At 39.2% G+C, this 18,026-nt stretch overlaps 1 protein-coding gene across 1 annotated transcript in view; it reads left to right on the top strand.

Annotated features, from left to right (window-relative positions):
• The window catches only part of LOC113059989 (POU domain, class 2, transcription factor 2-like), a 38,067-nt gene that overhangs the window by 10,793 nt on the left and 9,248 nt on the right, over positions 1-18,026 (top strand). The window contains exons 2-9 of the mRNA XM_026228733.1: positions 13,487-13,552; positions 13,919-13,953; positions 14,044-14,103; positions 14,384-14,494; positions 15,410-15,515; positions 16,880-16,971; positions 17,322-17,450; positions 17,547-17,688. Of these exons, the coding sequence (XP_026084518.1) occupies positions 13,487-13,552; positions 13,919-13,953; positions 14,044-14,103; positions 14,384-14,494; positions 15,410-15,515; positions 16,880-16,971; positions 17,322-17,450; positions 17,547-17,688 (741 nt within the window). The remainder of the gene's footprint in view (positions 1-13,486; positions 13,553-13,918; positions 13,954-14,043; positions 14,104-14,383; positions 14,495-15,409; positions 15,516-16,879; positions 16,972-17,321; positions 17,451-17,546; positions 17,689-18,026) is intronic.

The raw sequence follows: 18,026 nt of genomic DNA, 5'->3' as shown, positions 1-18,026 counted from the left end.
AATCAATCCCTTTATGTGTACTGAACCCAGTAATACTTGAAGTAAAAGTGAAGGCAGTGGGTTATTTTCTGGACTGGAGGTGAGATGGTTACTGGGGTCTGCTAGATCTATTGGCCTGGCAAGTCCCCACCCCTTCATTTTTCTCCTTTGGAGGGAGAGTATGGTTTCATGGTGATGTATACAGTATTCAAGTAGCCTGATATTTATGGATACTCATGAATGATGTAACAGGAGATGCTTGTCTCAGGCCGTGTGGATGTGGCTGTGGGAGTATATGGAATATAAATGGAAATGTGAACTTTTACATCAGCATAAATTTACATTAAAGCCATTTGATCGGTGTACATCGCAGTGAACAATTTCCTCTTTAAAGGCTGGCAAATGAAATATTTTTTCTGAGATATTAATCCGCTTTCACATTAGTTTGATAGTGTGTAGTTTTATGGATTAATATAAAAGACATTCAAAGGCCCGCGGCTCATTTCTTTCATTCTTTTGTATTAGTAAGTGGTAAGACTGATGTGTAGAACAGGTGAACAGGCACACATGGCTGCTCTGCAAGCTTTGACTCATGCCTCCGCTGCACTCTTAAATAACATAATAAAACCTTGCATCCAGAATGTCATAATATCTCATTTGCTTACCTTAGTTTGCTAGAAAACTGTATTTAATATGACCTATGTGATGTTTCTAATCATGTTCATGAGTTACTATATTATCTGCTTTTATTCCTCTCTTTCTCTCACTCTCGACAGCACAGGATGCTTTCTTATTCTCTTTTATTTCTTCCATCTTTTTCACATTCTCTCTCTCTCCCTCCCTCTTTCTTTCTTAGTCGTCTGTTCCCTTAGCGACCGTTTCCAAGGCACCCACTCCCAAGGGCTGGGGGAGGGGTCTTGTGATGTCATGCATTCATAACTATACACCTGAATTGTTTTTTTTTTATCTTTCTGCAGGACTCTCTTCCTTTTTTTTTCTTCAAAGCGTTTGTATTTCAGGCTCTTGACTCTTTAAACACTTCTGTTGTTGTATGTACTGCCTCTAGTTATAAATTCCTTACCCAGACTGCAACATGATTATTTGACTGTGTGTTTGTGTGAGGTTGATACATGTAAATAAGTATTTACTCTGGTACATTATAATGCACACAGACTCTTTGTCCTTGCCATAAACCGTTGAGGTCTGATTCATATTAAACAGGCCTTTTATCGGTGTGGACACTATCATGTGTGTGTGTGTGTGTGTGTGTGTGTGTGTGTGTGTGTGTGTGTGTGCTCTTGTTTTTGTGACATATCAGGACTCAACTCTGTATGATGACATGGGTATGACACAGGTATTGCAAGGAGAGGGTGACTTATGAGGACATAACCCATGTCCCCATTTTTCAAAACACTTATAAATCATACAGAATGAGTTTTTTTGAGAAAGTAAAAATGCACAAAGTTTCCTGTGAGGGTTAGGGTTAGTGTATACACACACACACACACATTATTTAGATTGCAAAACAAAAACAGCATATGCATGGATATGAAATAATAATTAGGTAGCTTTGTTGATTATTGCACTGTTTTTGTGCATGATGTCTGTATTGCTCATTTTTAAACATCAATGTTTCTAATGCATTTACCAAATATGTTCATGTTCATTTAATTCTATATGGTCCTACCTGAAATGCTCTCGTTGTTAAAAACTTTGGTTTTAAAACTCCAGCCGAAGTGCACTAATACATGCTTTTTGGACAATGTTACATTACTAAGCAACAATTGAGTCAGAGGATGTAATAAATGTTGTGTTGTTCCTGGTGTTAGCTGGTGAGGGTCACGGTTACTAGGCAACGGCCAGCTCAGTCTGTAGATATGCATTCAGCTCCTAATGGGAGCAGAAAAAGGGAGTGTGTGTTGGGGGTCAAGTTTGACTGAAAGGGGATTAATATTTTGAGAAGGGGCAAGCCGTCGCCCTGTCTCCACTGCTTGTGTCTACACAGTTGACTTGTTGTTAGTCCTCTTTGAAGCTTTTGTTGTGGTGTTTCATGCGTTTCCAAGGGAGAGAGGTGGTCTCGGCTACAAAGTGGCCAGCATATATTCAAACTCAACTCACGTGAGCAGTCTGTAAAAGTAGAAGTTCATAATAAACATCCATTCGTTTTTTGAGTGGCCATCAGTGGCAATGCCTTCCCACTTTATTCCCTATGGCCAATATTAATAATTTAAGCTCATTTTGTAGCTGTAAAATGTGTTAGGGTAGTGCTATATTTTTGTTTAGTGTATAAGGGCATGCTAAACACCATGCCAATCAAAAAAGCATCTGTACTTGATAGGTAAATGTAAACTTTTGAAACCTGCTGGACACTTAATTCTGAATTCAATATCTAGATTTTTTAAACAATACATAGTGTTATACATATTTTAGATCTTTTGATTTCACGCACTGTCATTGCATTACCTACCTTACTCTTGTTCTTCTTTCCACCCTTGATTTTGTCTCTATCTCGTTCCCACCCTATTGACCCTCTTTCACCAAACAATCCCCTCTCTCTTTCTCTCTCTCTCTATTGATCGAAACATAGTGAGCTCTGTTCTTCACTGTGCTGCCTCCCTTTAATCAATACAGATAATTGTCTACTCTCTCTCTTTGCCGAATGCTCTCTCTCTCTTACTCTTTCTCTATCAGTGAACCCCCTAACCACCCTAAGTCTGGGAATCCCCCCTGTCTTAATGACCAGAGGTAACCTGTTCTCTCTGTCTCTCTCTCTCTCTTTCCATCGATTGGCGTGGGAGCGATTGACTCACGTGTGTAAACATCGTGTATGATTGTGCTTGGTCAAAGTCTCTTCAACTAATCCCATGTGGTTATGATGGAGACAGACTTTTCAATGTTTGTCAGGTGAAGAACTAATCAGATTCTATTGGGAGGTTACAACATACCTTACAATACTCTGTGACTAGAAGAAATGAGATATCTAATGATACTATGATCATGCTGTGGCGAATAAACATATTTTCATATTATATCGTTTTTATGGGTAGAGATGATTAAGGTAAATCTTGAGGAGACTGGGATCCGGACATGTTGCAGGCCAGATCTGAATCTGAATTTCCCACATGAGCACTAAGGCTCAAACTTGAGCAGTCGCTCTGATCATGAATATTATATATATTATAACTCCCCAAAGTCAAAGTTTAGTCTCTGCAGCTCAGGCTTATTCTGTAATAGAGTATTAATATTAATTGTATATGTGTGGTTTTGGATAGCCGGGGAGGCACCAGAAAGTGTTTTCTTCGTGATGACATTTTGTTTGGTTGAAACGTGAGAGAAAGGGCAAGAATGGGTGAATGGTAAAGTGAGATTCTTGCCTTCCAAACTCTGATTTATAAATGAGGAATTATGTGAAGAGGGAGATTACAGGCCTCATTCCGGAGTGTGACATCCCAGTGGAATCTGAACACACAGACACAATAGAGATGTCTCTTTGGTGTTACACACAATCCACAGGACCAGTATACAGTACAGTCTCTGTTGTGCGTCTTTGTGTTTTTAATGTGCATGTGTGAAGAGCTACATCGTGCTGGACTTAGACATCTCCAATGATTTCATCCTACACATTTTCCTGTTATATTTAAAGTATAGAAGATATGGAATAATAGTGGGTTTGAAGAGTAAGAGGAATGTAGCGCTTCATATATATTTGTAGGCTATTGAAATATTGATGCATTTTCTTTGCTTTGGTGTCTCTGTTGGCTCTTTCTTTATCAGATTATGTCTGCTCTCACGTTTTCTCCTTCTTTCTCAGTCAAGCCTCAATGATAGAAACCTTCATGGTTATGGTTCATGGATAGAAACCTTCAATAGAAATTTCAGAGGCAAAGAAAGAGAAAGCGGAGGGGTAGGGTGGGGTTGTTCTCTCAGGGAGCGGTCGTTGAGAAAGTGCCTCTAATGGGCGTCTGTGAGCTCCCCCCTGCCTTGGGCCCCGATCGATACCGACTCAGAGCAATAAAGCTTTCCTCTGTCATCTCCACAGAATACAAAGCAGTATGGAGAGAGAGAGAGAGAGAGAGAGAGAGAGAGAGAGCGATAGGTGAAAAGCTGTTCCGCTAGCCAGACCGATTTCCTACACCCCCCCCCCCAACCTATCTACGTACCTCCATCTAACAGCAGTAGAGCCCGACCCCCTCTCGTTCTTTCTCTCCATCTCATAGTCCACCTCTTCTTTCCCCAAATGTAGCTCTGAGGCTCTGAGGGGGTTTTGATATATCCTAGTGGTCGGGAGAAGAGATAAATAATGGCAGAAGAAACTCTTATTTTAGTTATTATTATCTTAAACACAGATGGATGGATAGAGAGAGACGACCAAGTGGGGCATAAAATAGGAAAGGAAATTAAACAATAGAAGAAGTTAAAAAAGGAAATGGATGGATGAAGAGGGAATGAAATGATACAAAAAGGTGGGGGGGGGGTTGAAGGAGAAGGGGATTATGGGAGAGAGAAAGATGGATGTTGTGATGAAGATGGAGGGTGAGTGGCAATATTGATGAGTAAGAATGACAGACAGGAGAAAACATGAAGGGAAAAAACTGCACAGGGAAAGGTGAAAGGTTAAAGGTCACATTATTCCTGAAATTATTCCTGTAAGCCAGTGATATTTAATCATAACTACGATACCATAACTATCTGAACTATCAGAAAAGACAGAAACATGTTTCTGTGTGAGGAGGACAGAGGATATCAAATAAGAATTTGTAAAATTAAATATTAAAAATCAACTAGTGTTTGACTAGCTTAGTGTAGGTTCACTCTATCAGATATAAGACACATTCTTGAGTTTAAAAACAATCAGCAGCACTACGAAATATTGAATGAATCTTGACATGCATTAAATCAAACTTTTCAAAAATCTATTATAAGAGAAAACCTAGGTAAACTAGTCGGCCTCAGACTAGTTGGCCATCATGATCCATCCTTCATGTCAAACCAGACGGTTCCTGGTGAAAGTGACAGTGTCGGTGTGAACAGGTCCGTGTTTGTCCTCCATCAGCGAGCGCTTGTGCTTTTTCTGTGACCGCTCTAGAGTCGCTCTCATTACACTGCTGTCAGCCTAATAACATCTCTTCCTCATCTCTCAAAAACAACACTTTCTGTGTGTATGTGTGTCTCATCTCTTTTGTTGTACCCTCACCCCTCCATCCTCCCCAATTCAGCGTCTCATTTCTTCTTTTATTGGAAAAAGATGGGATGAATCCTTCATCTTCTCTGTTGTAATGCTCTTGTGTTATTATTCTGCAGCAGGGCTGGGCGAATTACCTATTTTTAGGTAATTCTCAGGCTTATGACGTTATTTTATATATATCTTGATTTTTATGTATTTTTTTCCGAAATGGGTGTTTTTATTAATCTGAGGAACCTTAGTTTGACCAAGAAGTCACTGTAGCCAATTAGATCCAAAATATTTAATGTGTAAAGTAAAAAGTTAACATAATGAATTATGCATACAAAATGTAATGCATACCAATAATTGCACAAATGAATCAGTAAACCAGAGTTTTGAACAAAGCATCGTTTTATTTAAACTGATGAAAAAGTTTAAAACAGTTTGATTCAATATTGCACAAAAAACATTTCAGTGTGTAGTCATTTGTAGCGACCAAGAGTGTCGGATTGGTGGCACTTTTTCAGTTTACAAACATTTCTTTCTACTTTCTAATCTTATCATCCCAGTTTTTCATTTATTTTCTCATCTCTCTTCATCTCCCCCTTTCCTTTTCTTTTCCAGAGAGATATTACTATCAATTCTCCCTCTGTGCACTTCTCTTTCAAGTGGCCTGACTTTCCCCTACATCCGCATTCTTCCCTGTTCAGCTTTATGAATTCCTCTCGGCTCCCCTTATTTCCCCTTCTACCTTTCTACACAGTAATAATGCTACTGATAGAAAGAGGCCCAAGTGTGTGTGTGTGTGTGTGATTACTGTCGTGTCGAGAGTCAGAGGAATCGATCGATGCAGAAAAATGAGGGTCTGTGCCAAAAACAATAACCACCTATTCCCCAGACACACACACTTTCTCACACACAGCTGCGTTCACACACACCTTTATACACCAAAAAATATTAAGCATACACACATTAATTCAGGGGAAACGACACAAAACCCTCACATTACAGGATGAAATGCTCCATTTCAGATAGGAAACTTATCAGCACAAGAGATGCTCTCCATTTACCATTTCACTGTCTGTCACAGGGGTAAAAACATACACATAAGCACAGACAAACACACACACACAAGAGAGACCTTTCACTGCTGTTGCCTGGCAACGCAGGCCATTGACCAATCACAGTGCGGAGCGGTGTCCACTGATGTCACAGCATCTGCTGACCAGCAGGGAAAAAATGAAAGAAATGTCTGGAAACAGTTTAAAAAGAGCATTTTCATCATTACATTACGGGACGTGCTGATAGTTTAACAGCTGGAGGAGAGCTTGGCAAGCGGAGAGAATGGACATGTGTGTTTATGGAGGTGAGGAGGTGGATGCCTCAGCCTGGAATGAAGGATGGAAAGTAACTTGATCAGCATTAAAGACTAAATGTGATTGCATCTGCAGTGTGAAGTGTGTTCACTGTGCGAAATAGTTAGTATCTAATCACTCACACACATATGCACTCGGTGACAGCTGAAAGATTGATGGCTCTCTTGAGGCCTGTAGCTCACGCTCTGAAACGGACAGCTGATCAGATAGACATGGAGAGAAGGAGAGCGAGAGGAACATACTCGATTTGAAAGATAATAGAGGCATAAGGGCTGGTGGATCACGAGATGTTCCTGTTTGTTCCACGACTGCATCAGGCTGCAGGTCATCACACATGCTAAAAATGTTGTTTGCATTTGTTACGAGGAAGCACTGTTTCCATGCAAATCATAGGATAAGTGTCTGGCCAAATGGCCTGAGACCCCTGTGACATATGCAGACGTGTCTGTGGAGTGTGACCTCTGGGGTCATGAATTTGAACCCCAGCAGCTGCACAGCATACAGACAGGCTGTCGATGACCGTGGACATGGCGCTCTGCTCTCTTTGTTTGTCTGTTAACTTTTATGAGATGCTATAGGAAGAAACTATGAATAAATAGAACAGTTAGAAAATTGAGCTGTCATATTGGCCTGTAAAGGCAGCTGTCTTTTGTTAGATTTGTGTTTGCGTTTGTCTGTATAGATAAATACAGATTAATACAGACTAATAATTAGACGATATTTAAACATTCCTTTTATGTTAGCATGAGCAGTAAAGTTGAAATGGAGTGCTCGGAAATAAGATTGATCAATCAGGAAATAGGAGAGAAACTCTTCATCAGAAGTGGAGCGATGGCGCCTCCTAGTGTTAAACATGATGTACTTCGACTTCACCTTGACTCTAAATCACCTCAGCAGGCTGTTTCTAAAATCCGCCTTACGCCAACATTCTCTATTCTCTGATTTCTGCTGTACGCATCTGAATCTCTGTTTACAATCATAGACTGACTAACGATGCTAAAAATTCTGCTTTGAAATCACAGCAATACAGCTTAAAATATACTCAAATATTGAAAGCTGTTATTTTAAATAGTAAAAATCTTTCACAATATTACTGATTTGCAGTAAAAAAAGTACTTTTCAAAAACCTTTGACTGGTAGTGTATATATATGTGTGTGTGTGTGTGTGTGTGTGGGCATGTTTTTGTGACATATCAGGACACAACTCTGTATAATGACATGGGTATGACACAGGTGTTACAAGGAGAGGGTGACTTTTGAGGACATAACCCATGTCCTCATTTTTCAATCATACAGAATCAGGTTTTTCTGAGAAAGTAAAAATGCACAGTTTCCTGTGAGGGTTAGGTTTAGGGGTAGGGTTAGTGAAGGGCGATGGAATATACAGTTTCTACATTATAAAAACCATTACGCCTATGGGATGTCCCCACTTTTCACAAAAACAAACATGAGTGTGTGTATGTGTTCAGATGGAATGCACACATCATCATCTAAAACTCTGATCCTAAATATACAGAATCATATTGAGTATATGTATGCTAGGAAATCTTTTTTTGTTATATATCATTTTAAGATTATCATATTAACCTTAATCTTTTATATTAATAGTATATCTGTAAATAATATTCAGATTATTGATAATTTAATTATTGATTAAATTTTCTTGAATCATTTTAAATTTATGAAGATGCAAATAGTGAAAACTATATTACAGTATACCCTGAGAAATAAAGGTACAACAGCTGTTGTACCTTCGTTTCTGGGAGTGATACAGCACCATTCAAATGTTTCTTAAGAGTTTAAAGAACTTTTGTATAAAAGGCTCATGCATAAATCCTTCAAATAAGTGTACCATACAAATCACTGTATGATTTTCTTTAGAATAATAATATGTTTTTTTTTTTGGGGGGGGGGGGGGGGGGGTTTGAAATGGAGCAAATAGTGAAAAGAAGCCAATAAGGACTTACCACTTCAACACAACACCTCTATCTGTGTTGTTTAATACCTTTTAATTTTACTATTTTTCGAAAATGTGTAAAAAAAAATACATTAAGAAAAAAAGTATATATATATATATATACAACAATTTGGTGTGTCCACACTGTTGTTAGATGTGGAACATATATTTATTTTCAGTCACTTTGCAGTACAGACTGTAATCCAGCCCTGCTTCCTGCTTTAGACACATTACAGTTTTATATCACAACAACACATACAGCTTGGTTTGCTTTCTCTGCTTTGTTTTGGGCTTGATTCGGGGTGATTCATGCCCCAGTGTGGACGTGTGAGGTTGGAAAAAAGCCGTGTGCGCAAGCGTCCTCATTCTTTATTTTCTGATGGAGGCTTGTGTTGTGACAGATGTGTTGATATACAGTAGTGATACGGCGTGAAACGAGAGAGACGGAGAGTCACTGCAGGACTCGTGAGCTACTCTTTCCAGCAACCCCAGCACTTTCCAGCGGCACAACTCTCCCCCTCTTTTTACCTCTATCACACCATCTGTTTATTCTTTCATCTATCTCTCCTCTCTGCTGCCTTCCCACTCTCAACCTCTTTCCTCCTCTCTCTCTTCACCTGACCCCGCTCTTCAGCCCACCGATCAACAGCGCTTAACTTCCTTCTTCGTACGCTCACCATCCTGCTTGTCTTCCTCAGCATTTCCTCCTCCATATGTGACCGACGCATGAATTCGCTCAATGAAATGACCTGTAACAGACTTACAAGTGTAAAATGCAGTCAGAGTTGCATTCTTGTAAATGTGGCATGTCTGTCCTGACCCGCTGCTTTCTTGTTCTCTTGGGTCAGGAAGTGGGCAAGAGGGGGCAGAGGTGTGGGTGAGTATAGCGTAGAGAGGAGGTGACGGAGGGAGGAGAGAAGGAGGAGTGGAGAGTTCACCCCTCCACTTGTTATCAGTTTGTTCCTCCTTCTTGGCCACACACTGACAGAGTCAGAGACGCGGAGAGAGTGAGACAGAGGAAGAGTGTATTCATGTGTGTGAGAGGAAGAGGACCTCACTGAACGACTGCACACATATTCATCAACATGACAAAGAACGGTCCTGTTGCATCCATGGATTACTCGCATATGTGGTTGCCAGGTATGTGTCTGGAGTACCAGGGAGGTTGCCAGGTTGGTCTCTTCCGAGGTTTATTGATGGATTCATTAGAAATGCAGGGACGTCTGAGGTCATCAGGCCAAGAAGGTTAGTGTGGAGAAACTGAAAGAAAGAGCTATTCAAAGTTACACAAAGGCAGAAATTCCAAAATATGCTTTGTGAATTTCAGAGTGTCTATTTTCTCTAGAGATTTATAGGATTTATGTTATGGCGCTTTGCAAAAGGTTTTTTTCCCCCCTCAGAACACTATTTAAATTATTTTGTTTAAATTATTTGAATGTTTTTGTTTTTGTTTAATGAGATTTTTTTTTTTAACTATTACATATTCTAATTTTTTTATTTGATTTACTATATTTTGGAGCCGTTGTTTTAGCAGATGCTTTTATCCAAATTGAGGAATATGACAAGCGATTCATCTTATGATTCCACCAAATGTTTGGGGTAAAATCTGCGCCAGTGTAGGACTTTCACATTCATGTTCTCATAGTTTAAGATCACTGTCCTGCTGAAGTTCAGCAGACTGAAAAATATGTTCTTGTAGTATTTCCCTGCGTTTTGCAGCATCTATATTTACCTGTACTTTAATAAGATTCCCAGACTCTGCTGATGAAATTCAAATCCCCAACATGACGCTTCCAACACTTTCTTCACTGAGGCTGTTGGTTATTAAAGTGTGGCCAGTATTAAATTACATTTTCACTAAATATAGACAGTTTTGGCCTATAAATGGTCACACTTTTTACTCATATTATGATAATGATGCTTTTTGGCAGCCCAAGTTTTTGTTGTTGTTGTTGTTTGGAGAAATGGTTTAAATCTTGAATTCTCACCTACTGACCTCTGTGGCTTTTCTCACAAGACTCTTCTGCCACAGTGAAGATGTGAGGTTTAGGGGGATTTTTTTTCTAGGCAATCTTGTGTTTATGTAATTGTAGGATTTGTAATTTAGGAACATGTGAGAACTCTTCAATGATCTGTTTTTTTTTTTTTACTAAGCTCTGTATATGAACTGGTGGTCTTGTGATTTCTGATTAATGACAGTATTTTAAAACTAAAAACCTAAAAGCTGTGTTTTTCTCTTCCTAAATTCAGAGAGCTCAGCTTATCTGACTTTTAAGTGGTTCAAAACTACGTCAATTTGTGGTATTATGTGCATAAAGTCTTCTGGTTATTACACTACCGTTATGTATGTCTACATATTTTTGCTGGTTCATCAGCCAAATAAGCACTTTTTAGTATTGAAGAGGTGATCAAATTAAATGAAGTGACTGGAAGTGTATAAGGGAGCCTCTGGGAAACCCAGTGTGAAGTTCTTCATGGGGTTTCCCCTGCCCCAGCTCCCAACTGCAACGCTGACCTACAGTGCATCTGTCAGACAGATCACATGACGGGAACTCTTGCCTTTAATAATGAACATTATAGTTCATATATATAGTGCACTGTTAATATAGTGTGTGTGTTTGCTATGAGAAGGAGTAAAAATGCTACCTTGAGGAGTGTTGCCTTCACTTGCTGTGTAGATTATAGCTGGTAGAAACCAGCTACAATATTCATAAACACAACTTGCATTATCATGACTGACATTAACTGACCTTTCAAACATTGTAAAATTGCAGTTAAATACAAACTAAAGGAGCTGAGCAAACTGAGAGGTTAATTCATGCTGTGATGGAGACTGAGATCTGAAATTGCCCTGATTTTTGTTTAAAAGAAAGCTCTTCATCTTTACATGTGGCTTCAAAAAGTCAAAATATGTGACTGGTGAGTTAAAATGAGCCTCTGCTAGATTCAGGGACCCCGTAGCTCAATAAAGACGCAACAGTATAACTTGATGGTAGAAGGACAGAAATCATGGGTCCAGCTCGGAGGAAAAATGTATTTGCTAAATGTAAACTGCTTATAAAAGAGGCTGCATGGAACTGCCAAATGGAAAATAAGACAAAATGAGTGGATCTGAGGTTAACATAGAAATAAGAGCCGAAACATGTCCTGCCGAAGGTGTGCAGAAAGTCTCTTTCTCCCTCGGAAATGTGGAGTATTATTATTGTCAGTTAATATTGCAATGCAATAATTTAGCTCGGAAATCATTTCCATGATGTGCAGGCGGTGTAAAGCATATCTATTTCAGATTTTAAAAAAGAAAAGAGATCTTTGTAATACAGAAGTTATGAAATAGAGAAGTTCAAAATAAATAAGAAAGAGAACTGTGTGCGTCAGCTACTGTATAAGGACTTTACATTATATAGCAGCACTTACATTTAAGCATGCCCGCATGTGTGTGTGCGTGCATGTGAATGTGTGTATTAATAGCTGGCCCGAAGGGTTTGGTTTAACACATTGTGTATGCCCCAGCCTGAGGGGAAACAAAGAGGGAAGTGAGACATTAACACCAAAACCATCAGGCACTCTTTCATATTAACTTCATATGAATGATGAACTGCACATTAACTTCATATAAAACAAACCTTATATTCTAGATTTGATAGCGCAAAACTGTGGTGGATTTATATAGACTTAAGAGTTATCATAGACTGCAAGGTGTCAGATATATTAATGTGATGATCCGCATAATATAAACCATGATTAGAAACGCTGCTTTGACATTTTTGCTCCAAATCAACGATGGTTCTCCGAAGACCTCTAGTCAGCTTGTTTTTCATTCAGATGAATTATGACTCCATACTCAAAACAGTCACGACTTGTGTGTGACACATTATGAAAATATTCTCAAACTTTCAGCCTGAGCTATCAGAGGACCATTTTACCAGCAGGTCATTCTGTGGAAACCCTATAGATACGGCCTGTTTGCTGACGGGCCTCGAGAGGGGCTTTCCTCCCTCGTTACTTCCTTTCAGCAATCACTGTCAGTGGACCCTGGATCTGATTGTCTGAGGAAGTCGGCAATTCTTCAGCTTTTTTTGGTGGCTTTTACAAGGGTGACTCAACTGATACTAGTGAAATTGGCTTCCTGAGTAACTTTCTCTGGGATTATTAGTCACGTTTTTTTTTTTTTTTTTAAGTTGTTCTGCCCCCTGGAGGAGTCAGATATTAATTATCAGTCTCTGGTAAGACCTCATTGTTTCATGTAGTTTGCAAGAATGAAGTTTTGATGGTGGGAATGGTGAATAAGTGAGAAATGAAGGATGAAGTGTGACTGTTGAGGGGGAGATAGATAAAGAGGATCGGACGAGATAGTGGTATATGCAGGTGGGTGATATTATTAGTCAGTCGTTGACTTTATTTGCATTTTTCACAAAAGGGAAGTAAGTGTGTTACTATCTTTCTCTGTGTGTGTGTGTGTGTGTGTGTGTGTTTATGCATGTCTGTTTGAGAGCTTTTTGGCTACAGAAATTATAAAGCTTAACCTGCTTGAAGCTCCTTTGTCTTGTAAAGAGTGTCATACAAATAAACTAAACTAGCTTGAATTTGTCAGTTTTAAAGTTGTTTTATGTCGAATATATGTATGTGTATTAACATACCGAGTGTATACCAGAACATAATAAATTAAAATAAAAATTTTTTTAGGATTCTTAAAAGATACAACATATTTTGCCCACATTTATTTTGCACGCTCTGTTTCTCTCCGCTGAGGGACTGGGACAGTCCCATGGGCCCGGTTACAGTTAAATTTGAAGTGACACGTCTGTGGTGACGAAATCATTAAGTTGTTTGTTGGATTAAGCACGTCTCCACTTGTGTGAGAAGAACGGAGCATGTGCATTTGTGTGTTCATTCAAAATATAAGATATTTGTGTTTGTTACACTTCCATTCATCATCATGAAGTATTCGAAATGCATCAGCATGAAGCAAAAGCTGATGACTGACCTCATATCCTTGTCTCTTTTTCACAGATATCAGAATGTTAAAGCCAGTAGAGGTTGAGAATCCGGCGGCAGACTCTCCGATGGAGAGCACAGGTATAAAGATACAGTATGTTTTTGTATGTTTGCAACACCGCTCCATTAAAGGAATTTCCAGCTCTGATATTTACTTGACAAAATAACATTTGCACTAGCCCTATAAAAGTATTTTTTGCAGCATATATATATATTAAATAAGTAAATATTTAAATAATTTAAAAAATTAAAAAATTGCTTGTTTTATTCTTGTTATTATTTTTCTTCATGATTATTTTACTTTATTTTATGTAAAGCACTTTGAATTACCATTGTGTATGAAATGTGCTGTATAAATAAACTTTCCGTGCCTTGCCTTGTCTTGCCTAAAAACTTAAATTGACTAAATGATCAGAAATGTTGTTTTCTCTTATCATGTTTTCTCAGACTCCGAAAGAAACGGCTCAGATTCAAATAATCAGGTAAGTGACAGCCAGGTACCAGTACATTTTCATCGGAACACAGCATGATTTAAAAATAAGTGATATTTTCAATGTGTTTCCCTCCAACAGGTTCAGCCGATGAAAATCAACCCTTTCTCACTTTCTCCCACACTGAGCAGCAGCCCCAAGGTGAGGGGATGTGTTTAAATGCATGTGAAAGTTTGTGTTCTGTGTTCCTGAGTGATTTACGTACAGATCTGCACATTTTCTTGTTTGTGGCCAATCAGAAATTAGTTTGGAAGACAATTTGAATACAAATGAGTCTTTTACAGTTTTTTCCATCTCATGAGCGGCTAGTTTTTTTTATGAACCTCACTTTATCACCCTCCTTTCAATACCCCCACACACTGTGTCTCTTTTAGTAAACACATGAATTCATCATCAACATTTCCCTGTCACTATGTGTCAGACTAAGGTGGAGGATTGTGGTGAGATGTCTCCCGCTGCTATACAAACTACACATGCTCAGACGGCCCTTCCCCACACACAGCTGATGCTAACGGGTGGTCAGCTCGCAGGGGTAAGATGAAGAACCAGTACATGCACACGCACTTACTCTTTATATATATATATATATATATATATATATATATATATATATGTGTGTGTGTGTGTGTGTGTGTGATGTGGGGGTTTCTATGTGCGCTTGCTTGCTTTAGATGTGCTGTCTTTCATAATATTTTTTTTAACTCTTATTTTCACCGCACTTTCATTCTCTGCCGCTCTTTTCTCTCTCTAGTTGACTGCACTTTTGCCAGCACAGCAACAGCTGCTTTTACAGCAGGCGCAGCTCCTCGCTGCAGCTGTGCAGCAGTCGCATGCGGCCCACGCGGCCAATCGACAGCAAGCCCAGCAGCAGGCCAGTCAGCACGCAGCTCAGCCGCAGTCGCAGGGCCAATCGCAGGGCACACAGGAACAAACCGCCGCCCCTGTCCCGCTTCCTCCTCACCAGCTTTCCCTTTCTCAGCCAATCCAGCTCACTGCGCAGGTACAGCCAATCAGCTTTGAGCAGCACACCTTAAATGAGGTGATACACTCTTAAAAATAAAGGTGCTTCCACAGGACCATTTTTGGTTCCACAAAGAACCATTCAGTTAAAGGTTCATTAAAGAACCATCTCTTTCTTACCTTTTTCTAATCTAAAGAACATTCTTTCTCCACAAAGAACCTTTTGTGAAACAGAAAGGTTCTTCAGATGTTAAAGGTTCTTTATGAAACCATTTAGACAAAAAAGGTTCTTCTATGGCATCGTGAAGCACCTTTATTTTTAAGAGTTACAATTTTAGGACTCAAAGGTCTGTACATTGCTTGTTTATTCTTGGTGAATTCCCTCCGCAGGACTTTAATGTCACAGTTAATAATTTTCCAGAATCAGTTATTCATCAGTGTGAAACCATCACATCCTTTCAGCATCTGTTTCTTTTCTCTCTTTCAGGACATTCAGCAGTTTCTGCAGCTGCAGCAGTTAGTCCTCGTTCCAGGACACACTCTGCCTTCACCCGCACAGTTTCTTTTACCACAAACACAGCAAGGGCAGCAAGGTAGCTTATTTACTATAAGTTTTAGTCATGGGAATATCAGATCATTCTTCTCTCTCATTCGATGTTCTTCATCAATCTTTTTGATCTAATCTTTATTCAAGACATTTTGTTCATTTTAGTTGTGTTAAAAATTATACTTTTTACAATATTGATGTTTTTAAAGGGGTCATATGATGCTATTTTAAATATCATTATTTTGTTTATTTGGAGTAACAGAATATGTTGGCATGCTTTAATATCCAAAGAACACATTCTTTTTCAAATACTGTACATTATTTTAGGTCCTCTTTGCCCCGCTGCTCTCAAATCTGTCTTTTTCTACAAAGTCCCTCCTTCTGACATGCACAGTCTGCTCTGATTGGCCAGCTGAACCAGTGCATTGTGATTGGCTGAACACCACACGCACATGTCAGAAATGTAACGTCCCTTTCCATAATCGCGAGCTTCATCTTTCAAAATAAATGTAAAGACAGTTAATATTGTCCTTAGTTTTACCATCAGCTCAAGCCCAAAAGATGAACAGAGTGGCATTGTCGAGCACACTGAAGCTCGTATGTGTTTGCAGTTCACGAGTCATGGACGATTAAGACAGCTGACTCCACTGTGTGACCCTGTCTCTCTCTCTCTCTCTCCCTCTCACACTCTCTCTCTCCCTCTCACACTCTCTCTCTCTCTCTCTCTCTCACACACACACACACACACACACACACACACACACACACACATATATGCGCAATGTGCAAAACTCTGCATTTGAACATTCAATAGCAAATACTTTAACCTTTTAATAAAACATACTTACAGTAGTTGATTCAGAAGAGCCAGATTGTCGACTCAAAGTCAGAATTACCTCCTCTCCTAGGTTCACGAAACGGGTGTTCATAAAATGCGTTGATGTTCTGTTGTAGGTAATCTTAAAGATTCCTAAATGCATCTACTTTCAGAAGGCCAAATAAAGTGCTTTTTCTTTCGCCTGGATACACACAGGATCTCTGACATGGCTGCTTCAACACTAACTGAGTTACTGAAACCACACTTTCTTTGCGTGAACATTTGGGCGGCATTACCAAATATTTCAACAGTGATGTAGAGATGTGGGGGTGTTATAACAAGCTGATTTAGTGGGGAGTCCTAACTTTAATAAAGAATATCTCTTTGGATTCGAGACTTTAGTCTTTGCAACTTTACAGATCTTCTTTATGCGCCAAGAGCTTGTAACACTCTGAAGAGGAAGGAAAAACTGAAATCGCATCATATGACCCCTTTAAACGTTAAGCCTTGTTGCATGTCAGTTGTCATGATCCGATAAATCTGATTTGATTTAATTGTAATAGAAAAAATCTTATTGGTTGTGTATGTTTCAGGGCTGCTATCAACGCCAAATCTAATTCCACTACCTCAGCAAAACCAAGGAAGCCTGCTGGCCGCTCCACCCAGACTTAGTCTTCAAGCACAGGTACAAACATCTGATGAAAGATCACTTATTTGTGAGACCTCTGTTCCCCAACAGGGGTTAACATATGCCAGAGGTTACTTAAACAGATTCCAAGGGGTACTTGAAAAGATATGAATTTTTTAAATGTAGAAAACTGTGATGACTATCATTTTTTTCTGTTCCCTATTTAAAAAAGGAAACACAATAATAATTGTAATTTTGTGTGCATGACAATTGTAGTAAAATAAACAGTACCATTCAAAAGATAAAGTTTTTTTTTTTTTACTCACGATTTCAACAAAAAATTATCCCATCACATTTCCATCTGACACTCATGTTGGAGTCTTGTATGTGTGTGTGGTTTGTTGCAGAGAGAGAAGGTTGCAGACAGCATCGTGAACACAGTGACCTCTCATCCTGAGGAGCCCAGTGATCTGGAGGAACTGGAGCAATTTGCCCGCACATTCAAACAGAGAAGGATCAAACTGGGCTTCACACAGGTACACTCACATAAACACACACACACACACACGCGCTCACTCAGAAGATTTGTATGTCCCTGTATAGTAATGTTTGGTTTCTGTTTCCCTCTACAGGGTGATGTGGGATTGGCCATGGGGAAGCTCTATGGGAATGATTTCAGTCAGACCACGATCTCTCGCTTTGAGGCGCTTAATCTCAGCTTCAAGAACATGTGCAAACTCAAACCTCTGTTGGAGAAGTGGCTGACTGACGCAGGTAACCATCAGAAACAGCTGCAGTAGATTACTGCTGTCAATCAAACTTAGTACTTAAAGGAATAGTCCACCCAATTCCGTTAATCTTCATTTTGTTCCAAAGCTGCATGACATTCTTTCTTCACAACATATTTAGAAGAATGTTGGCAAACAAACGGTTTCAGTTCCTGTTGACTTCAATTGTATTTTTGTTTTGTTTTTCATACAGTGGAAGCCAACATTCTTCAAAATATCTTCTGTTATATTCCACAGAAGAAAGAAAGTCATACAGGTTTGGAACGACATGAGAGTGAATAAATGATGACAGAAATTAAATTTTTGGGTGCACTATCCCTTTAA

Source organism: Carassius auratus, chromosome 41 (genome assembly GCF_003368295.1).
Source record: "Carassius auratus strain Wakin chromosome 41, ASM336829v1, whole genome shotgun sequence".
In the NCBI taxonomy this organism is placed as follows: Eukaryota; Metazoa; Chordata; class Actinopteri; order Cypriniformes; family Cyprinidae; genus Carassius; species Carassius auratus.
This window is presented reverse-complemented; position numbering and strand designations above follow the sequence as displayed.